At 39.7% G+C, this 20,408-nt stretch overlaps 2 protein-coding genes across 13 annotated transcripts in view; both read left to right on the top strand.

The window, feature by feature from the left end:
• The window catches only part of CACNB2 (calcium voltage-gated channel auxiliary subunit beta 2), a 355,444-nt gene that overhangs the window by 239,886 nt on the left and 95,150 nt on the right, over positions 1-20,408 (top strand). The gene's annotated exons all lie outside the window — the stretch shown is intronic.
• LOC128572339 (proteasome subunit alpha type-6-like) lies at positions 12,584-13,618 on the top strand. Its single transcript, XM_053572182.1, has 2 exons — positions 12,584-12,859; positions 13,131-13,618. The coding sequence occupies exons 1-2, from the start codon at positions 12,589-12,591 to the stop codon at positions 13,616-13,618; spliced, it is 759 nt and encodes a 252-aa protein (XP_053428157.1). The 5' UTR covers positions 12,584-12,588.

Genomic DNA, 20,408 nt, shown 5'->3' with positions numbered 1-20,408 from the left:
AAAGTTGTCAGCTCTCTTCTTTTGCTGATGGCAGTTACCTTTCAAGTAGGAGTCGAAAACTGGCTACAAATGTCTAATTTCCAACAGCATAGGTTCGTTTATTGCTCATGCATTAGCTTAGACAGTATTTTTTTTACCTCTAATAAATCAAAAGTGTGTAGAAGCCCCCGGACCTGTGCTATGCCTCTGTTCCCCCGACTCCCCCTTCTGAGTCAGTAGAGACAGTCACACACACTGCTGCCACACTTGCCGCCGTCTTTATCCCACTCACTTCAAGTGTCAGTTGACAATAATAGTTATGACAATGATAATAGCAATCCATAATGCCTGATTACTGCCAACTACAGAGAGATACAAAAGGCAAACCAGAGCTTCGTGTCTTTCTAACATTTTGAGATCCTTTTGAGCAGTCGTGGTGATACAGAGAGCTTGCAGCATTGATGTTTAAAAGTCTCAGCAAAAGCTTCACTCATTCTCACAGCTTTTGCTCCAAAACGATCTCAGCTTAGTGGCTTGTAGTCACCATCTTACTTAGGTTCCACCTCTCTCCCATGAGCATGGCCGGCTGGCCGGTGAGCTGGTGACTGGCTGATACGGGATGGCCTGGTGCCTGCGTCTGGAGGTTGGCAGCTGTCAGCACAGACGTCTTGTTCCTGTTTAAGTGTCTCTTCCCTCTAACTGGCTGGTGAGGGCTCCTGCTCATCTAGGTCTCATGGTTTCATGGAGAGAGAACAAGGTCTGACAGGTGATAATCAGATTTCTTTTTGTGTCCTATTTGTTAATATCACATTGGTCAAAGCAAGTCACGGGGTTAAGCCCCGTGTCCGTATGGGAGAGAGCTACCATGGGTTTGCTTTCAGCTGGGGCGCGTTGCGGCCTTTCCTACAAGCAAGCTGCCACGCCCATCTCTTTTCTTTCTTACCTCTTTGGAAGAAGAAATGTCTCCAAGCCTTTTAAAATAAACAGCTCTTTCATCCATCCCCCCCCCTTTCTACTGCCAGCCTACCACCCCGGGCTCTCCTCCCGTTTCTGTTCCTTCCCCCACTTACTCTTGAACACCTGGAAACCGATTCCTGTCTCAGTCTTTTCACTCAAGGTCTTTGATGACTTTCGAATTGCCAAGTCCACTGAGCTTTTATTAAGCCTTCCCTTGCCTCCCTGCAAACCTCAACTTGGCTTTGGTGTCTAGTAAGTCAGTTTTGTCCTGCAGGTGCAGGCGACAACACACACCCTGGTTTTCCACCACACTGGAGGGCCTTGTTCTGTCCCTTCTGCTTCAGCTTCTGGCTACCCACCCCCACACCCCCGCTGAAATGTGGGTGTCCGTACAACCACATGCCGGGGGCTTGGCCTGCTGTCTTTGCTGGATTTCAGACAGAATTCTGTAGAGCCCAGGGGGTCTATGGCATCCCCTGGAGCTGCTGCAGAGACCCAGGGCCCCCCAGTGGGTCGTGATCTGTGCCCTGCACCTGGGATTCAGCTAGAGCAGCGCTCTCTCCACGCAGTCTGTGTGGGGGACTTCCTGTGCATTGTTTCAATCCAAGCTTGCTTTAAACCCTCTCCCCTTCACTCCTTGTCCTTCTCCAAGCTTCCAAGGTCACTTGCTGCAGGTGCCTTCAGGGCTGACCTCTCCTTCTAGTGCCAGGATCTCAGATCTCAGCTCTTCCTTTTTTTTTTTTTTTTTGTTTAGCAGGCCCCAGCCGGGTTTGAACCAGCGCTCTAACCATTTAGCTACGGGCACCCAGCCCTCTTTTCGTATCTCGGTTGGTTCTGCCACCCATCTAAAAGTGAGTTCCCCGTCTTCACCTTCAAACCTTCCCTTTTTTCCACATTACCTCCATCCTCCCAAGCTTGAAGACTTAATCCAGGGGTCGGCAATATTTTCTTTAAAGGATCACGTGGGAAATATTTCAGCATTTTGTAAGCCAGGGGGGTCTCTGTTACAAAAACTTGGATTTGGTGTACCATGCATTGGCTGCCTGACTTTCTGAGAAATTACACATGAAGCTCAACTTTTTTGTGTGTAAAAAGACACTATCGCCTGTTTCCCAGCACTCTGGTGATTATCAGCTGAGCTGGTACGTTTCCAGCACAGGGTCCTGGACCCGTCTCCTACCCCAGGCCTCTTGTGACAGGCACAGGCAGCCACAGCTCACAGCTCTAGCCATCGGGGAGTTCAAGGTGTAAGGAGTAGTTCGTATGAGATGTTATCAAGCCTGTACCTTTATTTTCTCTTTAGTTACAAATAGTTGCCATAGGCTGTATTCTATTGTCACTGTTGTATCAGCAAGTTGTCCCTTGCTGGTGAGTGATCTGAGTGTCATCATCCTGTGGCTCCAGGACTGAGTGCAATGACGGCCTTCACGCTGTCACTAGACCTCACAGCAGTCACTGTGGTGGGTCAGATTGCATCCACATTCATCCCCGTGACCGAGCACGTGTCCTGTCTCCTGAGCTATGACTTCCAGCTGGGCGCTGCACTTGGCCCTCACATGGGTACAGATTCCTGCCTCGGTTATCAAGAGCGATTGAACTCTCTCCCTCTCCTTACAGACTGTTTTCTGAGCAACACCTGAATATTTTGGGAATAAAATTGCACATGGCTCTCTCTCTTTCTTCATAGTTATATTTATCTTGGCAGTCTACCTATTAAACAAGCTTTAACTTTCTTATGGGAAGACTCACATGTTTTAAAAACAGCCTGATTCTCTGCCCAATTCAATGCTCATTTGCATGGATTTATAGTTTTTATTAATGGAGGTTCTAGAGGGCTGAGAATTGCCCACATTTAAACCTGCACTCTTATTTAAGAACCCTTATAAGGGCTGTTACCATAATATAGACTTCTGGTTATTTCAAAACCATAAATGGATTGGGGAAGGATTATTATAAACTTCTCAGCTCAAGCCCTTTTTTTTTTTCTTCATAGAGCACTATAACTGAATATCTCTGTTGTATCATTGTAAACACAGCTATAAATACATGATTCTTCCCTTCCGTTTTCTCTGCCAGATAAGAACAGAGAATAATACAAAGGCTCACACAAGGCTTAAAATAATCAACCTCCCTCTTTCTCTCTCTCTGCTCTTCTGAGTTTTTGCCCCACCAATGGCTAAATAAAAGATGCTGAAAACTGGAAGAAGGGAGAATTTATTTAATAAGCCAAGGTTTGATGAGTGGTATTATTCAGTTGAGCTGGGGATTCCAGGAGGGGAAACCAACAATGGATCAGATGTGGTTTCTCCCTTAAAAAGCTCTTGGTCTTACGGCAGACAGGTGGACCCCGATCCTGCTGGGGTGGGGAGGGCTGACAACCAGAGAAGGGCAGTTTGGATTATCAGTGTCCCCACTGTCACATCACTTCTCTGGAGATAGAGCCCGTGCTTCCTGGCCACATGCTTCTTGTTGAGCTTACTAACTGGCGGGAGGCGGGGCACCCAACAAAGTTTTCATTGTGTTTTAAATCTCACTTAATTCTCAATTTACCCTGAAATAACCACACTGAAGTTTTTTGTTTTTTTCTTCTCACCTTCTTAAACATTTTTCAGTGCCTAGTTCGGTGATGTTAAGTATTTCACATGGTTATGTAACAGATTTCTAGAACTTTTTCATCTCTCAGGACTGAAACTCTGTACCCATCTGAACGAGTCCTGATTTCCCTCTCTCTCCAGCTCCAGGGAACATCCAGCATCCTTATTTCTGTTTCCTTAATTTTGATTGCTATAGCTACTGCATATAGGTAAATTCATGACAGCATTCGTCTTCTTGTGACTGGCTATCTTGCTCAGAGTAACATTCTCAAGGTGTATCCATGCTGTCCCATGTGACAGAATGTCCTTCTAATTTAAGGCTGAATAATATTCTTTCTATGTACAAACTGTTTTCCTTTATCCATTCATCTGTCAATGGACAGCTGGGCTGCTTCCCATTTGAATATGGGGAATGATGCTGTAAAGCAGTGGTCCCCAACCTTTATGACACCAAGGACCAGTTTCACAGAATACAATTTTTCCACTGACAGTGCAGTGGGGGGATTGGCTTTGGGGAGATCCGACAGGAGGTGGAGCTCAGGCAGTGATGCAGGCAGCGGAGAGGGGCTGTAAACACAGATGAAGCTTCACCCGTGACTTACCTCCTGCTGGGAGGCCCAGTTCCTAATAGGCCACAGATCCACACAGCTGTGTAACTCTTGGGGTTTGGAGACTGTAGCTGTAAGGTATTTAATCTTGGATTTTTTTTCAATGGGCCTGTCACACTGATAGTGTACTATCAGCAGACAGTATAATAATTATCGCTTATGCATGCACAGTGCCTTGGTATTTAACTCCCCGTGATATTATTCTGCTTATTCATTGAAATTAGTGAGGAAGGGAGGGTAGATATAGGTGCCCCATTTTTATGGAAGAATAAACTGATGGTGGATATTGAAGGATCTTAGCCAAGGTCACTGAGCTCGTAAGTGGTAGAATTAGGGCAAGGCCCCAGGATTCTTTCTCCAATGCTCCTGTCCTTAGCTTTTTTTCACCTGATCTAAGGGTCCCTTTTAGAAAGACACAGCTAAGAATGCACTAATCTTGCCTCTGTGTTTCATACTCTGGAGAGATTAAAGGCAAACTTTTTTTTCCCCCTTCAACCATGAAAGCCAATTTAAGGCAGGGCAGAATTAAAATAATTTTAAAAGGAGAAGCACCACTGGGGTGTGTGTGTGTTTGTGTTTCCTGTTGAGCCCAGAGAGAGTTCATGAGCAAAATACTCACTTTCCCCCCATTTTTAAAGTTCAGTTTATGGTCATTACAGCACTGATTTGAAATAAGTCTGTTTTTAGATTTCATTTTTATTTTTATTTTTATTTTTTTATTTATTAAATCATAGCTGTGTACATTGATATGATTTCTTTTTTATTTTTATTTTTTTATTTATTAAATCATAGCTGTGTACATTGATTTTTTTTTATTAAATCATAGCTGTGTACATTGATATGATCATGGAGCATCGTTCACTAGCTTCACAGACTGTTTGACACACTTTCATCACACTGGTTAACATAGCCTATTTCTTGAATCTAGTAAGTTCTTAAAGGATCTTCCAGGGCGTGTGTGCGTAACTCTGTTCTTAGTTAAATGATGATACGAATGGAAAGAGCCTAGCACTATTTGAATTTCTCTTCCTGTAGAGAAATGGGAAAACAGTCAAGTATTTAGGAAACATTTAATGGATTGTATGAAGAATGCTAAGGAAACAGAGTTAAAGTAGGGTAAAGGAGAGAAGATTGAAAACACAGTGAAATTATTTGAAAAGGGATTTTATTGCCTGTTGCTAAGGGGGGGAAATGAAAAAAATCAATCTCAAAAGTATAGCAACCAAAAATGTAAGGTTACAGGTGACAGTTGACTAGAGAGATGAGAATGTGTTATAATGATGAGGAAACTAGTGAGGATTTTAAAAGAAACTTCTGTGGTCTAAAAAAGTACTTTTAAAAAACTAAATTCTGTCTTTAGGAAGGAAAATGAATTGTACAATAAGCTGTGAATAATTTCTTTTAGGAAGTTCCTACTAATAATTCTTTCTGTTGATATTTGTAGGATTAATGCCTAATGCTTTTTTTGTTTAAATGTCAGTTCTAGAATACTTGAGGCCAACATGACCATTATCTTACCTCCCTGGACCAGGCAGGTAGTATGCTGAACAAGAGCTAAGCAAAAAGGTAGACAGTCTAGACTTTCTGTTTTTATTTTTACAGACAGAGTCTCATTTTATCGCCCTTGGTAGAGTGCTATGATGTCACAGCTCACAGCAACCTCCAACTCCTGGGCTTAGGTGATTCTCTTGCCTCAGCCTCCCAAGTAGCTGGGACTACAGGCGCCCGCCAGAACACCTGGCTATTTTTTTGTTGCAGTTTGGCAGGGGCTGGGTTCGAACCTGCCACCCTCGGTATATGGGGCCAGCACCCTACCCATTGAGCCACAGGTGCTACCCAGGACTCTCTATAACTAGAAAGTCTACAGTTTTCTAGCTTCATTCCCTGGATTTTTTAAACAGCTAATGATTCCATTATCTTCTTAGAGGAACTACAGTCATCACTGAGTGAAATATTTATGGGACCCATTGTAACCTTACATTTGAGTCAACCTATGTTCCTTACAGAGGAGAATTAAGTTACAAGTTCATTTACAGGGCGACCCAACATTATACCAACTCAGGCAGAATTAAAGAAGACCTTGGTTATGACTATCAGATCAGACATAATACTGCTTGGTCCTCCTCTGAGCCTACAAGTGCTTGCCTAATTCTCAGTGAAGCAGAAGTTTAGTCTAGAGCATGTGTAGTGATGGAGACACAAAATGGTATGTAGAAATCCTTTGAATCGTTAAAAATTTCCATGTAATTAGTCCTTTGACAGACTTGCATGGGTCACCTACCTTGTCATATATGCTAGATTAGGGGACAAGAAATAAAATGGTGACTGTATTGTAATGTACAATACTGTTTTATTCAACTCCTCACTTAAAAATGAAAGAGAGAGAGAAGGGGATGGCAGTGAGGGCCCAGGTCACACAGCTGTCATGGGCTGTGCACTGGGGTTGGAGCCATCATGTTCTTAGTATCTACCTCTAAGGCATTTTGGGTGACAGCTGAGTCAGCACCCTCATATTCAAGTGACCAAAATTCAGCTATAAAGTGACTTTTATATCTTGAATGAAGAGATACATCCCAATCTTTAATGTTTTGTTTAAGCTTATTACATTAATCAATCTACATTCCGCCATTAATATTTTGCTACAAAACCAAATTCTGTTTGGGGGATATACGTCTGTGTATTTAGTTCAAGTTCTCCAGAGACTTAGCTCACATGATTGTGGAAGTCCCATAACCTGCCGTCTGTAAGCTGGGGACCCAGAAAGCCTCCTGGTGTAATTGCAGTCTGAAGGCCTGAGTACTCCACGGAGCTAATGGTGTAAATCTCAGTGCAGTGGCAGGAAAAGAGCCATGTTTCAGCTCAAGCAGACGGAAAGAAAAATGGGCAAATTCCTCCTTCCTCTGCCTTTGGTTTTATTCAAGCCCCCTAAAAGTTGGATCCTGCTTATTCACATTGGAGAGGATAATCAGTTCATTGAGTCTGTAAATTCAAAGGCTGATGTCATCCAGAATACCCTCATAAACACACCCCAAAATGATGTTCATCTGGGCACCCTGTGGCCCAGTCAAGTTGACACATGAAATTTATGATCACATTTTGCTAATTGAAGTTTCACCAATACTGGTGTTTTCCAGCCTTTTTTTATCTCATGGCACACTTGAACCTATAGTTAAACTTTTGTGGCACACTTAAATTGTTGCTCGGAAAAAAGAGTAAAAAAAAGAACAAATTTACTGTGCTTTGAACTTCTTCCAAAAACAATTTAATTAATGATCTTTAAAAATTGTCACAGCACACCTGAGATCCTCTCACAGCATGCTGGTTGAAAATTACTAACCTATGCGCTTATAACCATTTTCTTTATAGAATATAGTTGGACATTCATTTGCATTTGACCCTATCTATAGAGATTTGGGTTCCAGGAAATATAAGAAGAATTGAAAAGAGGCTTTCTTTTTGATTTTTTTTCTTTCTTTTTTTTCTTTTCTTTTTTTTTTTCTTTTTTGAGACAGTCTCACTATGTCGCCCTGGGTAGAGTACCATGGTGTCACAGCTCAAACCTCAAACTCTTGGGCTTACATGATTCTCTTGCCTCAGCCTCCCAAGTAGCTAGGACCACAGTGCCCGCCACAATGCCCAGCTATTTTTTTTGTTGTAGTTGTCGTTGTTATTTAACTGGCCTAGGTGGGGCCTTCCGTGTATGTGGCTGGAGCCCTACTCACTGAGCTACAGGCACTGAACCTTTTTTTAAATTTTTAAATTTTAAATCAAGATCATGTTTATGCCTCAAAATTTTTCTCTTAAGGGTGGTGCCTGTGGCTCAAAGGAGCAGAACGCTGGCCCCATATGCTAGAGGTGGCGGGTTCAAACCCAACCCTGGCCAAAAACTGCAAAAAATAATTTTTCTCTTAAGTATTTGAGGAATTAAAGTTTTCCAAACTTGAACCATTTGTTTTTAATATTATGCTTTTGATAAATGTCTTGCTGAAAGAAAGGAGAATGTAGTATTTTTTGAGAGCCTTTTGAATAATTTTATTTCTAAACATTCATACGTATGTAAAATGTCTTGGTATTAGTAAAGGCCTATCAACTCTTATTAATTGCGGCCCAAAGAAAGCTATCAAGTTTTTAAGTCAGAAAAACACATATTTTATCATTTTAGCCCCGAAACAGTTTTTTACATTTACCAGAAATATGTATGCCGTTTCCTTGGCTGAAAATGTTCATTGTGATATTGCTAATATCATACCCTTTCTTAAAAGTTGAAAAGAAAAACAGTGGTTTTTAAATTTTTTTCTGGATCATGAATGTCTTTGAATATATGATAGAATCTGTGAGCCTTCCTCAGACAAATGGTCACCTCCTATGCCCATAGTTTAGTAGATATTTCCAGGGTATTCACAGACCCCTGAAGCAAATGCTATGTCCTAGGGTATAAAAGGTACAAGACCCTCTCGGTAATAATCTCGGCCTTCGTCCTGATAGAACGATGGACGCTGGGGTCTGTGGGCCATTGCCCTGAGCATGTGGCCTGTTTTTCTGTGCGCTCAGATGCTTGAGGATATTACCACATGGATTCTGAGAGTTCTGGTTTTAGCTGTAGTGTTTAGTCTACTGTATAAGTAGTTTGGGCAGCTTATACAATACTCCAAATACTTTCCTGGGCTATAGCTGTTAAGTATGGTCTAGTTTAAACAGTTGTTGGTGATTAGCGTTTTCAGATTTTTTTTTTTTTAATGGTCTATGTGTATGAACCTGAGCAAAACCAAAAGATGGTTTCCAGTTCAGCTGATAGTGGGAGATAATCTTTTGTCTGGTTTGGGCTGGCTACGTGCCTATGCTAGTTTATTAGGCTGAGTGGCTTTATTTTGTATGAACTTCTTTCTTCGTGTTAATCCTGTTTGTTTTTGTCTAGGTTATCTATTTGATTTAGATAACTAGAGCCCCATTTAGCTGTCTGGAGGGGACCGTCCCTGGGGGTTCCAGAAGGATAAGGCTCACTCTTACTAAACTGTCCTTATTCCCTGGATTAAAAAGAAGCCTCTGCCATCTTTCTGGCTTCTTAGAAACATAAATGAAATATTAAATGTTTGTAGCAACAGGACTTGGTTCTGCCCAAAAGTTTCAGGTTCCATGGACAGATTCCCTGTGATTCAGCAGCTGTGCACTCCGTCCGCTCACCCCTTTATCTGCCCCCGTTGGTCACTTCCCACCCCCAAATAGCTTAGACTTTTCTTATAGCCATTATCACACCATACAGGATTATTTATTTCTATCAACAAACATGTACACCTGAGAGCAACTTGAACTAAGACTTGTTCTATTGACACTTAAAATTTAATTCCTATGTAGTGGCATAACACATATTCATAGATGAAGTGAAATCACACCGTCTGCTGAGCGATGGGGAATGTGTGAATGGAATCCTGTGTTGGGTGTTACCGCATTTTGCTGTCTCTGTCTATCTGTCTCCCCTGTTTTATGAGGTTACGTCTTGTCTCTACACCTCCATGTAACCTCAGGGGAACTGGGATATATAGTTCCTTTGTATCTCCCTTAATGGCCAAAGCAGTGAGTGATACTGACTGATACTCACAGTAACTTTGGGTTGCCCAATGCATTCTTTAGTGAAAAATAATTATTGGGTAGCTTTTGGTGGTGGGAATTTGAAGAAGTCTTTTAGAACTTTCTGTTTGGTGTGGGAGGGTGCACAGGCATGGGGTGGAGGAAGATACAGCGGAACCATATCTGAGCCCAGGGAGAAAGACTTGCCCCACGCCAGGCAGCCAGACACCTGTCCACAAGTTGCCAGGACTTTCTATGTTCTGCCGTGGGCACAAACAAATGCCCTGAATTCTTGGCCCATGTGAAATTGGATTATTGTCATTTTTAGAATAATTAGTGGCAAGGAGAGAAAGCGAATTAAGTATGAGACATAAAGATATCTAAAATAGATGTCTGAAATACTCCTGTGTGCAGACTATTAGATCAACTTTTTTTGAACAAGAATGCAGTAATGAAAACAAGGCAATTATCTGACCTCATGATTACTGGAAAGAGCCTTTTCTCTATAACGTACTGATGCTGTATGCTGTCACTGATATGGAATAGTAACATTTTTCTACATGTGTTGACTATTAAAATATATAAGGAAAAACGTATTGCAAACAGAATGTCAGGTCGCTTTCTCAGTTATATTTTCCAGGGTGTCCATAAAGTTCATGTGCAATCAACCGTCTGAAATGATTTTCAACTGCACATGACCTTTATGGACACCCTGTGTATAAAGGAGTATTTGTAACAGTGAGATAAAAATTCTCAGCTATGGTTGAAGACACAGAGTGTTGCTGATAGCTGTGAAGGCTCCCCCGTTGTCCCTCCTTGAACCATCTCCCCCATGGAAGGTTATCATTGTGCTGAGCTTGGCATTTCTCCCTCCTTCCTGTTCTCTGTAGATTGTCTTACCACATAAGTTTATATTCCACGCGCCGTATTGCTTCGGTTTTGAAACCACTATCTAAGTAGAATAAGATGCTCTTTGGTGACTTGCTCTCTTTGCTCAGCAAGAAATGTGTAAAATTCATCCACGTTGATTCGTGTCACGGTAATTTATTTCTCTTTATCGATATATGGTACTTGAGTCAAGGACTTGGCACGATTGTTCTGTTCTCTGCTGTGGCAAACAGTCCTGGTCTGGAAACATTTGTCCGTGTCGCCTGATGTACACGTAGAAGAATTTCTCTAGTTTCCAGATGTGGATCATTATGAAAGTTTTGAGACAAACTGTGTTATGGTCCATTATTTCACTTCCAAGGTGACAGCGTCCTTCCTGATCCACCCGTGGAAGCTGCAGTTTACTCGGCTTCTCAGTGGGGCTGGAAGGGCTTCATTTATTTCCATCCATGTGGTTTTTCTGTTTCTTGATTTTTGTGTATCTCAAAACTTTCATGATGGCAAAGGACTCTTTAGGTAATACAGTATTATATATTTTTTACCTTTATTAGGCAGTTAGTTTTTAAAGAGATTGTCTTAATTTATACTGAGACCATCATGGTAGAAGAGTTTCTTTTGCTCCATAATTACTTACGAGATGAATACTTTACATATATGTATTGACCTTTGTTTTTTTCTCTTGTGAAATGGATGGGCATGGCTTTGGACTAATTTTCAATAAAGTTGTCTTTTTCTGTTAGTATATAGGAGGACTTTATATAATCTGTGTCTTTTTTGTGTATTGACAAAAGGTTTTGCCTGGTAGCTGCTATTATCAGCTCATATTTATGTAGCATTGTTTATAATGAATCAGATGAGTCATTCCTCTCTGATGTTTTTTGGGGAATTTTGTTTAAGAAATTCTCCTTTACCCTGGCCTCATAAAGAATTCTTCTATGTTTATTTATAATAGTTTTAAAATTTCATATTTCTTTATTTTTTAATAAGTCCACAATTAGGTATTATATACAGAGTGAGATGGGATCTGATTTCACATGGAATACCAATTTGAGCTATTTTTTGAATAACTGGTTACCTTCCTCTGGTGTAAAATATCTGCTTAGTCATAAATCAGTTTTCTACTTAAGAATATGTTTCTGGACTGCTTTTCTTGGCGAAACTACCTTAATTGCCAGTTTTAAAGTAAATATTGATATAAAATATTGATATAACTCAAATATGTCAGTCCATTTTATTCTTCAGGACTGATGTAACTATCCTTGGACTTGTCTCTTCCATTTAAATTTTAGATACTATGTATCAAGTTCAACAGCAAAAAAAAGAAAATGAAAAGTAAAGAAAGAAAAGGAAAAAAGAACATAAAAATACCCTGCTGAGATTTGTTTGAAATTGCAATTTAAGTCTGTGGATCAACTTGGAAGAAAATGCCTTTGTCATAATATTGAGTCATCTCATCCACAAATACGAAATATCTCTCCGTTAATTTAGTTCTTGAATATTTTTTATCTTTTTTATAAAGGTCATGCTTATGCTTGTTGGATTTCTTCCTAGGTATGTTAACCGTTCAGTTATTATAGCCTCTTTGTCTTACTTTCTCTCTCACTGTGAAGTTATAGTTTCTTTTCACTGAGACATGGATATGGAGTTGGTTTTGTCTGAAAATCTATATCAGTCTTTCTAAACTTATTAAATGTTTATAAATTTTCTGTAGATTCTTTGGTTTTCCATCAGACACAGATAGGCCAGTCATAGCATGTGAGCAATGAAAATTACATGTCTTCTTCTCTAATCCCTTTAAATTTTCTATTTTTTGTTTCCGTCAGGCACCACTGGCTAGAAGCCAGGCTCTCAACAATGTTGGTGATTCTTCATACACTTTTTAAAAGATTATTTTTACTATTTCATGTAATATTTGATATAGATTTTCTATAAACACACTTTTTTTTTTTTCAATGAAAAGCTCAGGATACTGTGCTTGAAGTAGTAGGTGCACCAAAATGTCCCGTAGATCCAGTGCCGGTTTTGACCGCCACATTACCATTTTTTCGCCCGAAGGTCGGCTCTACCAAGTAGAATATGCTTTTAAAGCTATTAACCAAGGTGGCCTTACATCAGTAGCTGTCAGAGGGAAAGATTGTGCAGTAATTGTCACACAGAAGAAGGTACCTGATAAATTATTGGATTCCAGCACAGTGACTCACTTATTCAAGATAACCGAAAACATTGGCTGTGTGATGACAAGAATGACAGCTGACAGGGGCGGCGCCTGTGGCTCAGTGAGTAGGGTGCCGGCCCCATATGCCGAGGGTGGCGGGTTCAAACCCAGCCCCGGCCAAACTGCAACAAAAAAAAAAATAGCCGAGCGTTGTGGCGGGCGCCTGTAGTCCCAGCTGCTCGGGAGGCTGAGGCAAGAGAATCACGTAAGCCCAAGAGTTAGAGATTGCTGTGAGCCGTTGTGACGCCACGGCACTCTACCCAAGGGCGGTACAGTGAGACTCTGTCTCTACAAAAAAAAAAAAAAAAAAAAAAAGAATGACAGCTGACAGCAGATCCCAGGTACAGAGGGCTCGCTATGAGGCAGCTAATTGGAAATACAAGTATGGCTATGAGATTCCCGTGGACATGCTGTGTAAAAGAATTGCTGACATTTCTCAGGTCTACACACAGAATGCTGAAATGAGGCCTCTTGGTTGTTGTATGATTTTAATTGGTATAGATGAAGAACAAGGCCCTCAGGTGTACAAGTGTGATCCTGCGGGTTACTACTGTGGGTTTAAAGCCACTGCAGCAGGAGTTAAACAAACTGAGTCAACCAGTTTCCTTGAAAAAAAAGTGAAGAAGAAATTTGATTGGACATTTGAACAGACAGTGGAAACTGCGATTACATGCCTGTCTACTGTTCTGTCAATTGATTTCAAACCTTCAGAAATAGAAGTTGGAGTAGTTACAGTTGAAAATCCTAAATTCAGGATTCTTACAGAAGCAGAGATTGATGCTCACCTTGTTGCTCTAGCAGAGGGAGATTAAGCATTGTTAGTTTACCAAATCTGTGATGCCACCTGTCTACGTGTTTGGAACCAACAGACCAACATTGTGGAGGCCCTTGGACTGAGAAAGGAACCTCTCCCAATCCTCCTCCTGCTAGGAAGTGGTTAGGGGTCACTATCACTTGCTGGATAAATGAAAGCAATCCTTTTGGAAATAAAAAAAAAAAAAAAGAAAAGAAAAGATCAGCTTGAGTGTGGATAGAGTTGATGGGAAGATGGACCTTAGATCTGCAACCACAAAGTAACGCTCTAATTCCTTCTAACTCTAGAAATTTGACAAACTCAGGCATGAGCAGATCTACAAACCTTCAGGCCTTTCCTTACAGAAGTGGAAGGAGCGTATCATGCCCTCATTATGGTCTCCCGGTCCTAACAGTCAGGAGCACGACACTTCCACGAGGAAGAATGAAAAAGGAAATGTGAGCAATGAAATATCCATGTTCTTGAGCCTAGAAAGATAGGTACCCAGTCAGAGAAGAATCATCTGCCTTTTTTTTTAAAGACAGAGTTTCCTTCTGTCACCTTCGTAGAGTGCTGTGGTGTCACAGCTCACAGCAACCTCAAACTCTTGGTTGGGCCCAAGAGATCCTCCTGCCTCAGCCCTGAGTAGCCAGGACTGCAGACTAGTTTTACTGTTTTTAGTACCCACTTTTAACCAAAGGAGATTAGCCCATCCACAGTAAACAGGGAATTTAATTGCTTGTCATAGTCGCCGTGTAATGGATCTTTAAATGGAATAACTGTAGAGGAAAGAATGGAAGACAGATGATACAGAATGAAGTCCCAGGTTCTAAAAACCACTTAGAGGTGGACTGAAAGGTGAAGGTGACTTTGTTAAGATAAAAACCTCAGTATTTTGAAAATTAAGGCTTCATTTTCTGGAACTTCTAGGGATGAAAAGGCATTTTTCCAGTAGATTCTTGGGCTATTCAAAATTATGCATTTAGAATACGAATAGTTTTATGAACTTTTGAGAAAGAGTCTTGGTACATTTTGGCCAAAAATAATGTGAATTAACCAGTTTGCCTGAGTAGGGGTCCTTAGTGAAAGCAGTGATGGAAAATTCAGTAGGGAAGTTTGACAGCTTATAAATGACCAGTCTGTTTCTATACATGACAAAGTCTGGGGAATAACTGCACTTCTTCCTCTTAGAGTTTGACCTGCCTAATTTGTCACATATCCTCGATTTCATCAGAAAGAGTATAAGATGCTTTGGGACAACACAGCTCACCTTAAAAGGCTTATGAAGAAATGAGTATGCAAAATGTGTTTCATGCAGAAAATCTATTCATTTATCACAATAATAAATTAAAAAAATCATATGATCATCTTATAAGATGTAAAAAGGGGCAGTTGATAAAATTCAGTATCAATCCATAGTTTTTTGAAAAAATCCAAACTAGAAGTGGAAGAAACTTTTCTTTTTTTTTTTTTTTTTTTTTGTAGAGACAGAGTCTCACTTTATGGCCCTCGGTAGAGTGCCATGGCATCACACAGCTCACAGCAACCTCCAACTCCTGGGCTTAAGCGATTCTCTTGCCTCAGCCTCCCGAGTACCTGGGACTACAGGCGCCCGCCACAACGCCCGGCTATTTTTTGGTTGCAGTTCAGCCGGGGCGGGGTTTGAACCCACCACCCTCGGTATATGGGGCTGGTGCCCTACCAACTGAGCCACAGGCGCCGCCCGGAAACCTTTCTTAACATAAAATGTGTCTAGAGAATTATTTGCACAAAAATGTATAGATAAAATAGAACTAGAAAGCTATACACACAACTTGTCATTAAAAGAAAATGACATTCATTGTAGAATTCTACAATTAATGGATTTGAATCAGTAGTTAAATCTACCCACCAAAGAAAAAGAAACCCTCCAAACATAATAGGTATAGGAATTTTCCTAGTGAGTTCTAGAAAATATTCACGGTAGAAAGAATCATTTTTAAACAGCTGTGTGAGGAAAGTATTGGTATTTAAGGATATTTGGCTTCTTGATATTCAGAGTTATCAGTGATTAACCCCCGGGGGCTTAATGGAAACAGAATTATACATTTTTGATGTATGTGAAAGTCTACCTTAAAGGAAACGTCTTTATGCAAATACTTCTAAAGACATTTTATGATGTTAAGAAAGTTTTCTCCTATTTCCAGTTTGGATTTATTAAAAAAATTAAGGATTGATACTGCATTTTATTAACTGCCCCTTTTGAATTTTATAAGATGATCATACGATTGTGGTAAATTAATAGATTTTCTACATGAAACAGATTTTGCATACTTGGATAAGCAGCATTTTTACAATCCTCCCTCACATCTTCCCTCCCTTCCCTTGTTGATCCGTTAACCCAGCTAGAGTGGGCTAGAGTGCGGTAGCCTCCAACTTCTGGGCTTAGGTGATCCTCCTGCCTCAGCCTCCTGAGTAGCTATGTTCTAATTTCTTTTTTCTTCTTGAGTCAGGTACTAAGCTGATTATTTCATATGCTTTCCTCTGTTAATCTTGTAAGTTTGTTACATTTTTATTTAAGCCTGATAAGTCTTTCCTGACTTACATTTTTGCCAATAAGTTTATCTGTTTTTTTAACCTTAATATTTTTATTCTTTATCTTTAAAAAACTCTATTATTTATTTTGATTTATTTTCTAATGCCTTATTTTTTTTCAATTTTTTTCTGATTAATGTTCTTCACAATTTTTTTTCTGATTACTGTTCTTCTTGATATTTATTCCTTTTTTTTTTTTCTTTTTTGAGACAGAGTATCATGCTGTCACCCTGGGTAGAGTGTTATGGTGTCACAATAACTCACAACAACCTCAAACTCTTGGGCTCAAAAGATCCTTTTGCCTCAACCCCTCAAATAGCTGGGACTGTAGGCAGCCATCACAATGCCTGGCTGTTTTTTTCTATTTTTAGTAGGGGCAGGGTGGTCTCAAACTCCTGAGCTCATGCAATCCACCTGCCTTGGCCTCCCAGAGTGCTAGAATGATAGGCATGAGCCACTGAACCCAGGCTAGTTTGTTCTTTCCAAGTTTCTTTCATAAGAACATTTTAGATGATGAAGTCCATTTGTTGGAAGGAAACTCATTTATAAAAGATAGTTTTGCGGGGCCTTGGTGTGTGCCACACCTTGTGGGGGCAAGACACGATTGCGAGAGGTATTTGGCCAAACAGATGCAATCAGTGTAACCTGGTTTCTTGTACCTTCAATTAATCCCCAACAATAAAAAAAAAAAAAATGATAGTTTTGCTAGAAACAGTTTTAAGTGTGGTATTTTTTTCTGGACCTCAGAAGATGGTGGTTGATTTCCTTTTCCCTTCTGACCCCTGAGGAGCCAGCTCTCCGGATCATTTCCATTCTCCATCCCGCTTTCCGATCTCCTTATCTGTGTCCTTGTGCAGTTTTACTACAATCTGTCAAGGTGCAGAATTTTTTTTTTCCGGCTTTGGATTTATTGTGCCTTCTGAAAATGAATACTTGACTATTTCATCTACCCTGAAAGAGTCTCAACCATTAGCGCTTAAGAGTTAAAGTAAATTAATTAATCCAACATCATTAGCTCTTCTTCAGTGGAATATGCATGCAAAATACCAAGTGAGCCCCACCGCCGGAACTGGCAGATACGTGCATGAGATTTAATACTGAATTATTTCATCTGAATTTTGGTATAACACTATTTATTTTATACTGATTTTTCTATTAAGTGGAAAATCAAGAAGATGTTTAAAGCAGGTCGCATTACCCAGAATAATAGGGAAAAATGAACTATGTTCTGTATGTAAGTTGGATACGTCTAATGTCAACAGATATTCAGGCAGCTCCATGTTACTAAGACTTGAGTCAAGGTACACAAACCTGTCTTAGGACCACGTGGCAACACAGAATGTTTATATTCTATATATTCAGGGTGTATGGGAGGAGAGAGACAGAAAGAAGACATTTATTTTTATCCTCCTTAAAATTACAAGTAAAGACCGTTTTAGGAATTGCAGGTTCACTTCTAACGGTATCTCATTACGTTCAATGTGTTGACAAGGGCCGGGTAGTATGGATTGTTCTGATCTGTGATTCACATTGCTGAGACCTGTCTCCCAAAAGAAATTCCTAAGAGGAGTGGATATAATTCTCATATGTAAATGTGCTGAGGGAAGGGTGACAGGTAAATATTATCGGATTTCTAGTTATTCACATGAAAAACATTTATATGTTTGCATTTAATCTGTCAAGCAAATGGATTATGTGAGTAGATAATCTCTGCCATTTTATATTTGGGTCTCAGATGCTTTTGTGCTTGTATTTACATGTGATGTCTCCTTTATCTGAGATTTCATAAGACTTTCCATACCCACAGCTAATGTCTGCTTGTCTGCCTTCTCCATCAGTCACACCTACCTGTGGGTATAGAATGAATCTGCCTTTTGACTGATGCCTCAAGTGGCTCTTTTTATAAATTTCTCCATGTCGCCTAAAAAATCAATTTTGCCTTTCTTGTGGTTATTGCTTGTAAGAGCAGATATGTCCAATTTAAATCTAGAATGAACTTCAGCAAAGTTAGTGAAAATGTCAACTTAAACATAAAAGCTGTGATACAAAATATGAAGGGCCGACCAGGCTCTGCACCTTTGTTAAACGCTTTGCATATAAATAGAAACATTTTCATCCTCAAAAAGTCAAAACAAGGAAATTAACTGAGATGAAATTACTGACCATCTGATAAAAGTCAAGAAACAAAACAGATAAAGCCTAACGGGATATTTTAGACCCCATGTGTCTCCTTCCCTCAGGACACGTATCTGTCACACGCAAGACTATTATTTATCTTTTTTTAAGAAGAGCAGATTAATTTTAGAAATAGAAGTGTAATTCTAAGTCTTGCAAATGAAAAATATTTTTAATAAACCAAAATGTCAAGCTACTTACTAAGCTACTAACTCTGGACTACCCAGAGTTTCAACAAAAATACCATACACATTGTATTTTTTTGAAGTAAGATTTAAAATTTTAAATATAACAATGAACGAGTCCTTCACCCTCCTTACCCTAAACTGTCTTCTTTTGTATCCTTTTCTGGCCCTTCCTGATGTCCTAATAAAGTCATTATCTTGGTTATGGTAATGATTTTACCAATGGTCACATAAGCTAAAACTTAACAAATAGTACGATGGATGTGTATCTTTGTTACACCTCAACAAAACTGTTAAAAATAAAAACTTAAGCATCAGTTTTCAAAAACATCTCAATAATCTCTAGGAAAAAGAAATTCATTGGCGTATTTTGAACACACAGAAAATGCAGCCAAAATAAATATTTTACACCTTTGAAATAAAAGATGGGTGACCCATGTCAGCCACTTTTTATTGCCATCCAAGCATTTGGGCTTTCAGTTTCTGTGTTTATGATTCTTTTCCCTTGTTAGAATGTAACAGTTTGGATAATGCTGTTTTGTCATCAAAATATAAATACACATGCACACATACATAAGTATTCAAGATCCTATCAGGTACAAGGCAGTGTGCCAGTGCTGCAGATAGATAAAATACAGTGCTGGAGGTAGGATATTTATTTATTTTTTAATTTAATTTTTTTTATTGTTTCAGGTTCATTGAGGGTACAAAGAATTAGGTTACACTATTTGCGTTTGTTAGGTAGAGTCCATCTTATAATTGTGTCCCACCCCCAAGAAGTGTGTCATACACCCTGACCTCCATCCCCCTTCCTCCTCCCATCTCCCCACTCCCTCATCCCCCATGTCCCACCTTGAATTGATTTGAGCATTTCTTTTATGTGGGCGTGTATTAGAACACCTACTGGCTTCATATTGGGATTGAATGTATTGGATTCTTGCTTCTCCATTCTTGTGACATTTTCCTAAGAAGAATGTGTTTCAACTCCATCCAGATTAATACAAAAGATGTAAAGTCTCCATCTTTATAATGGCTGTATAGTATTCCATGGTATACATACACCACAGCTTGTTAATCTATTCCTGGGACAGTGGGAATTTAGGTTGTTTCCACAATTTGGCAATTGTAAATTGAGCTGCAATAAACAGTCTAGTGCAAATGTCCTTATGATAAAATGATTTTTTTTCTTCTGGATGATGCCCAGTAATGGATTGCAGAATCAAATGGGAGGTCTAATTTGAGTTTTTTAAGGATTCTTCAAAGATAGGATATTTTGTGCAAGGGGACCAGCATGCTCCCAGGAGCAGGAGGAAGCTGGATTAGTTTTAGGGACAGTGATCAGTTTAATAGAGCTGAATTAGTGACCACAGAGAATCATTTTGTCTTTCCTAAAGCTAGACTACTTTATATCCCAACATTTCTCATATTTCAGTTTTAGTGGAAACCAAGTGATGGATTAGGCATCAAGTTCTGCTGTGCATAGACTCCACTCAAATGTAGTGTTGGGGTGATCTAAGACCAAGCACACGAGAAAAATAGCTGTTGTTTCTGTAACTCGGAAGCTTTGTGTGAATAGCTTTGTTTATCGCAGAATGGCAGGAATGTCTAAGAATCTGTGTGTGCTGGCGATAGCTGGGGTTGCTGAAGAGACAGCCTTTCTTATACAACTATTTAATGAAGTATGGGTCAGTGAGCGGTATTTATGATTTCTAACTACATTTTCTTGAAACAACTTTAAGAATATTGTAAATACCTTTAAGGAACAGTAAATGTGTTATGGCAAGTTTGAGACTTTGTAGCCCATAATCCTTTTTTTCTACAATCAAAACTGTTGTCTTTAATTAGATATTTTCCTTTTTAATAGCTTGGAACTTC

This window comes from Nycticebus coucang, chromosome 20 (assembly GCF_027406575.1).
Source record: "Nycticebus coucang isolate mNycCou1 chromosome 20, mNycCou1.pri, whole genome shotgun sequence".
In the NCBI taxonomy this organism is placed as follows: domain Eukaryota; kingdom Metazoa; phylum Chordata; class Mammalia; order Primates; family Lorisidae; genus Nycticebus; species Nycticebus coucang.
This window is presented reverse-complemented; position numbering and strand designations above follow the sequence as displayed.

Bases quoted from the DNA above. Each gene is read 5' to 3' on its own strand.
- LOC128572339 (XM_053572182.1), top strand. From the start codon at position 12,589: ATGTCCCGTAGATCCAGTGCCGGTTTTGACCGCCACATTACCATTTTT. The intron at 12,860-13,130 runs GTGGCTCAGTGA...AAAGAATGACAG, and splicing joins AGCTGACAGGGGCGGCGCCT to CTGACAGCAGATCCCAGGTA.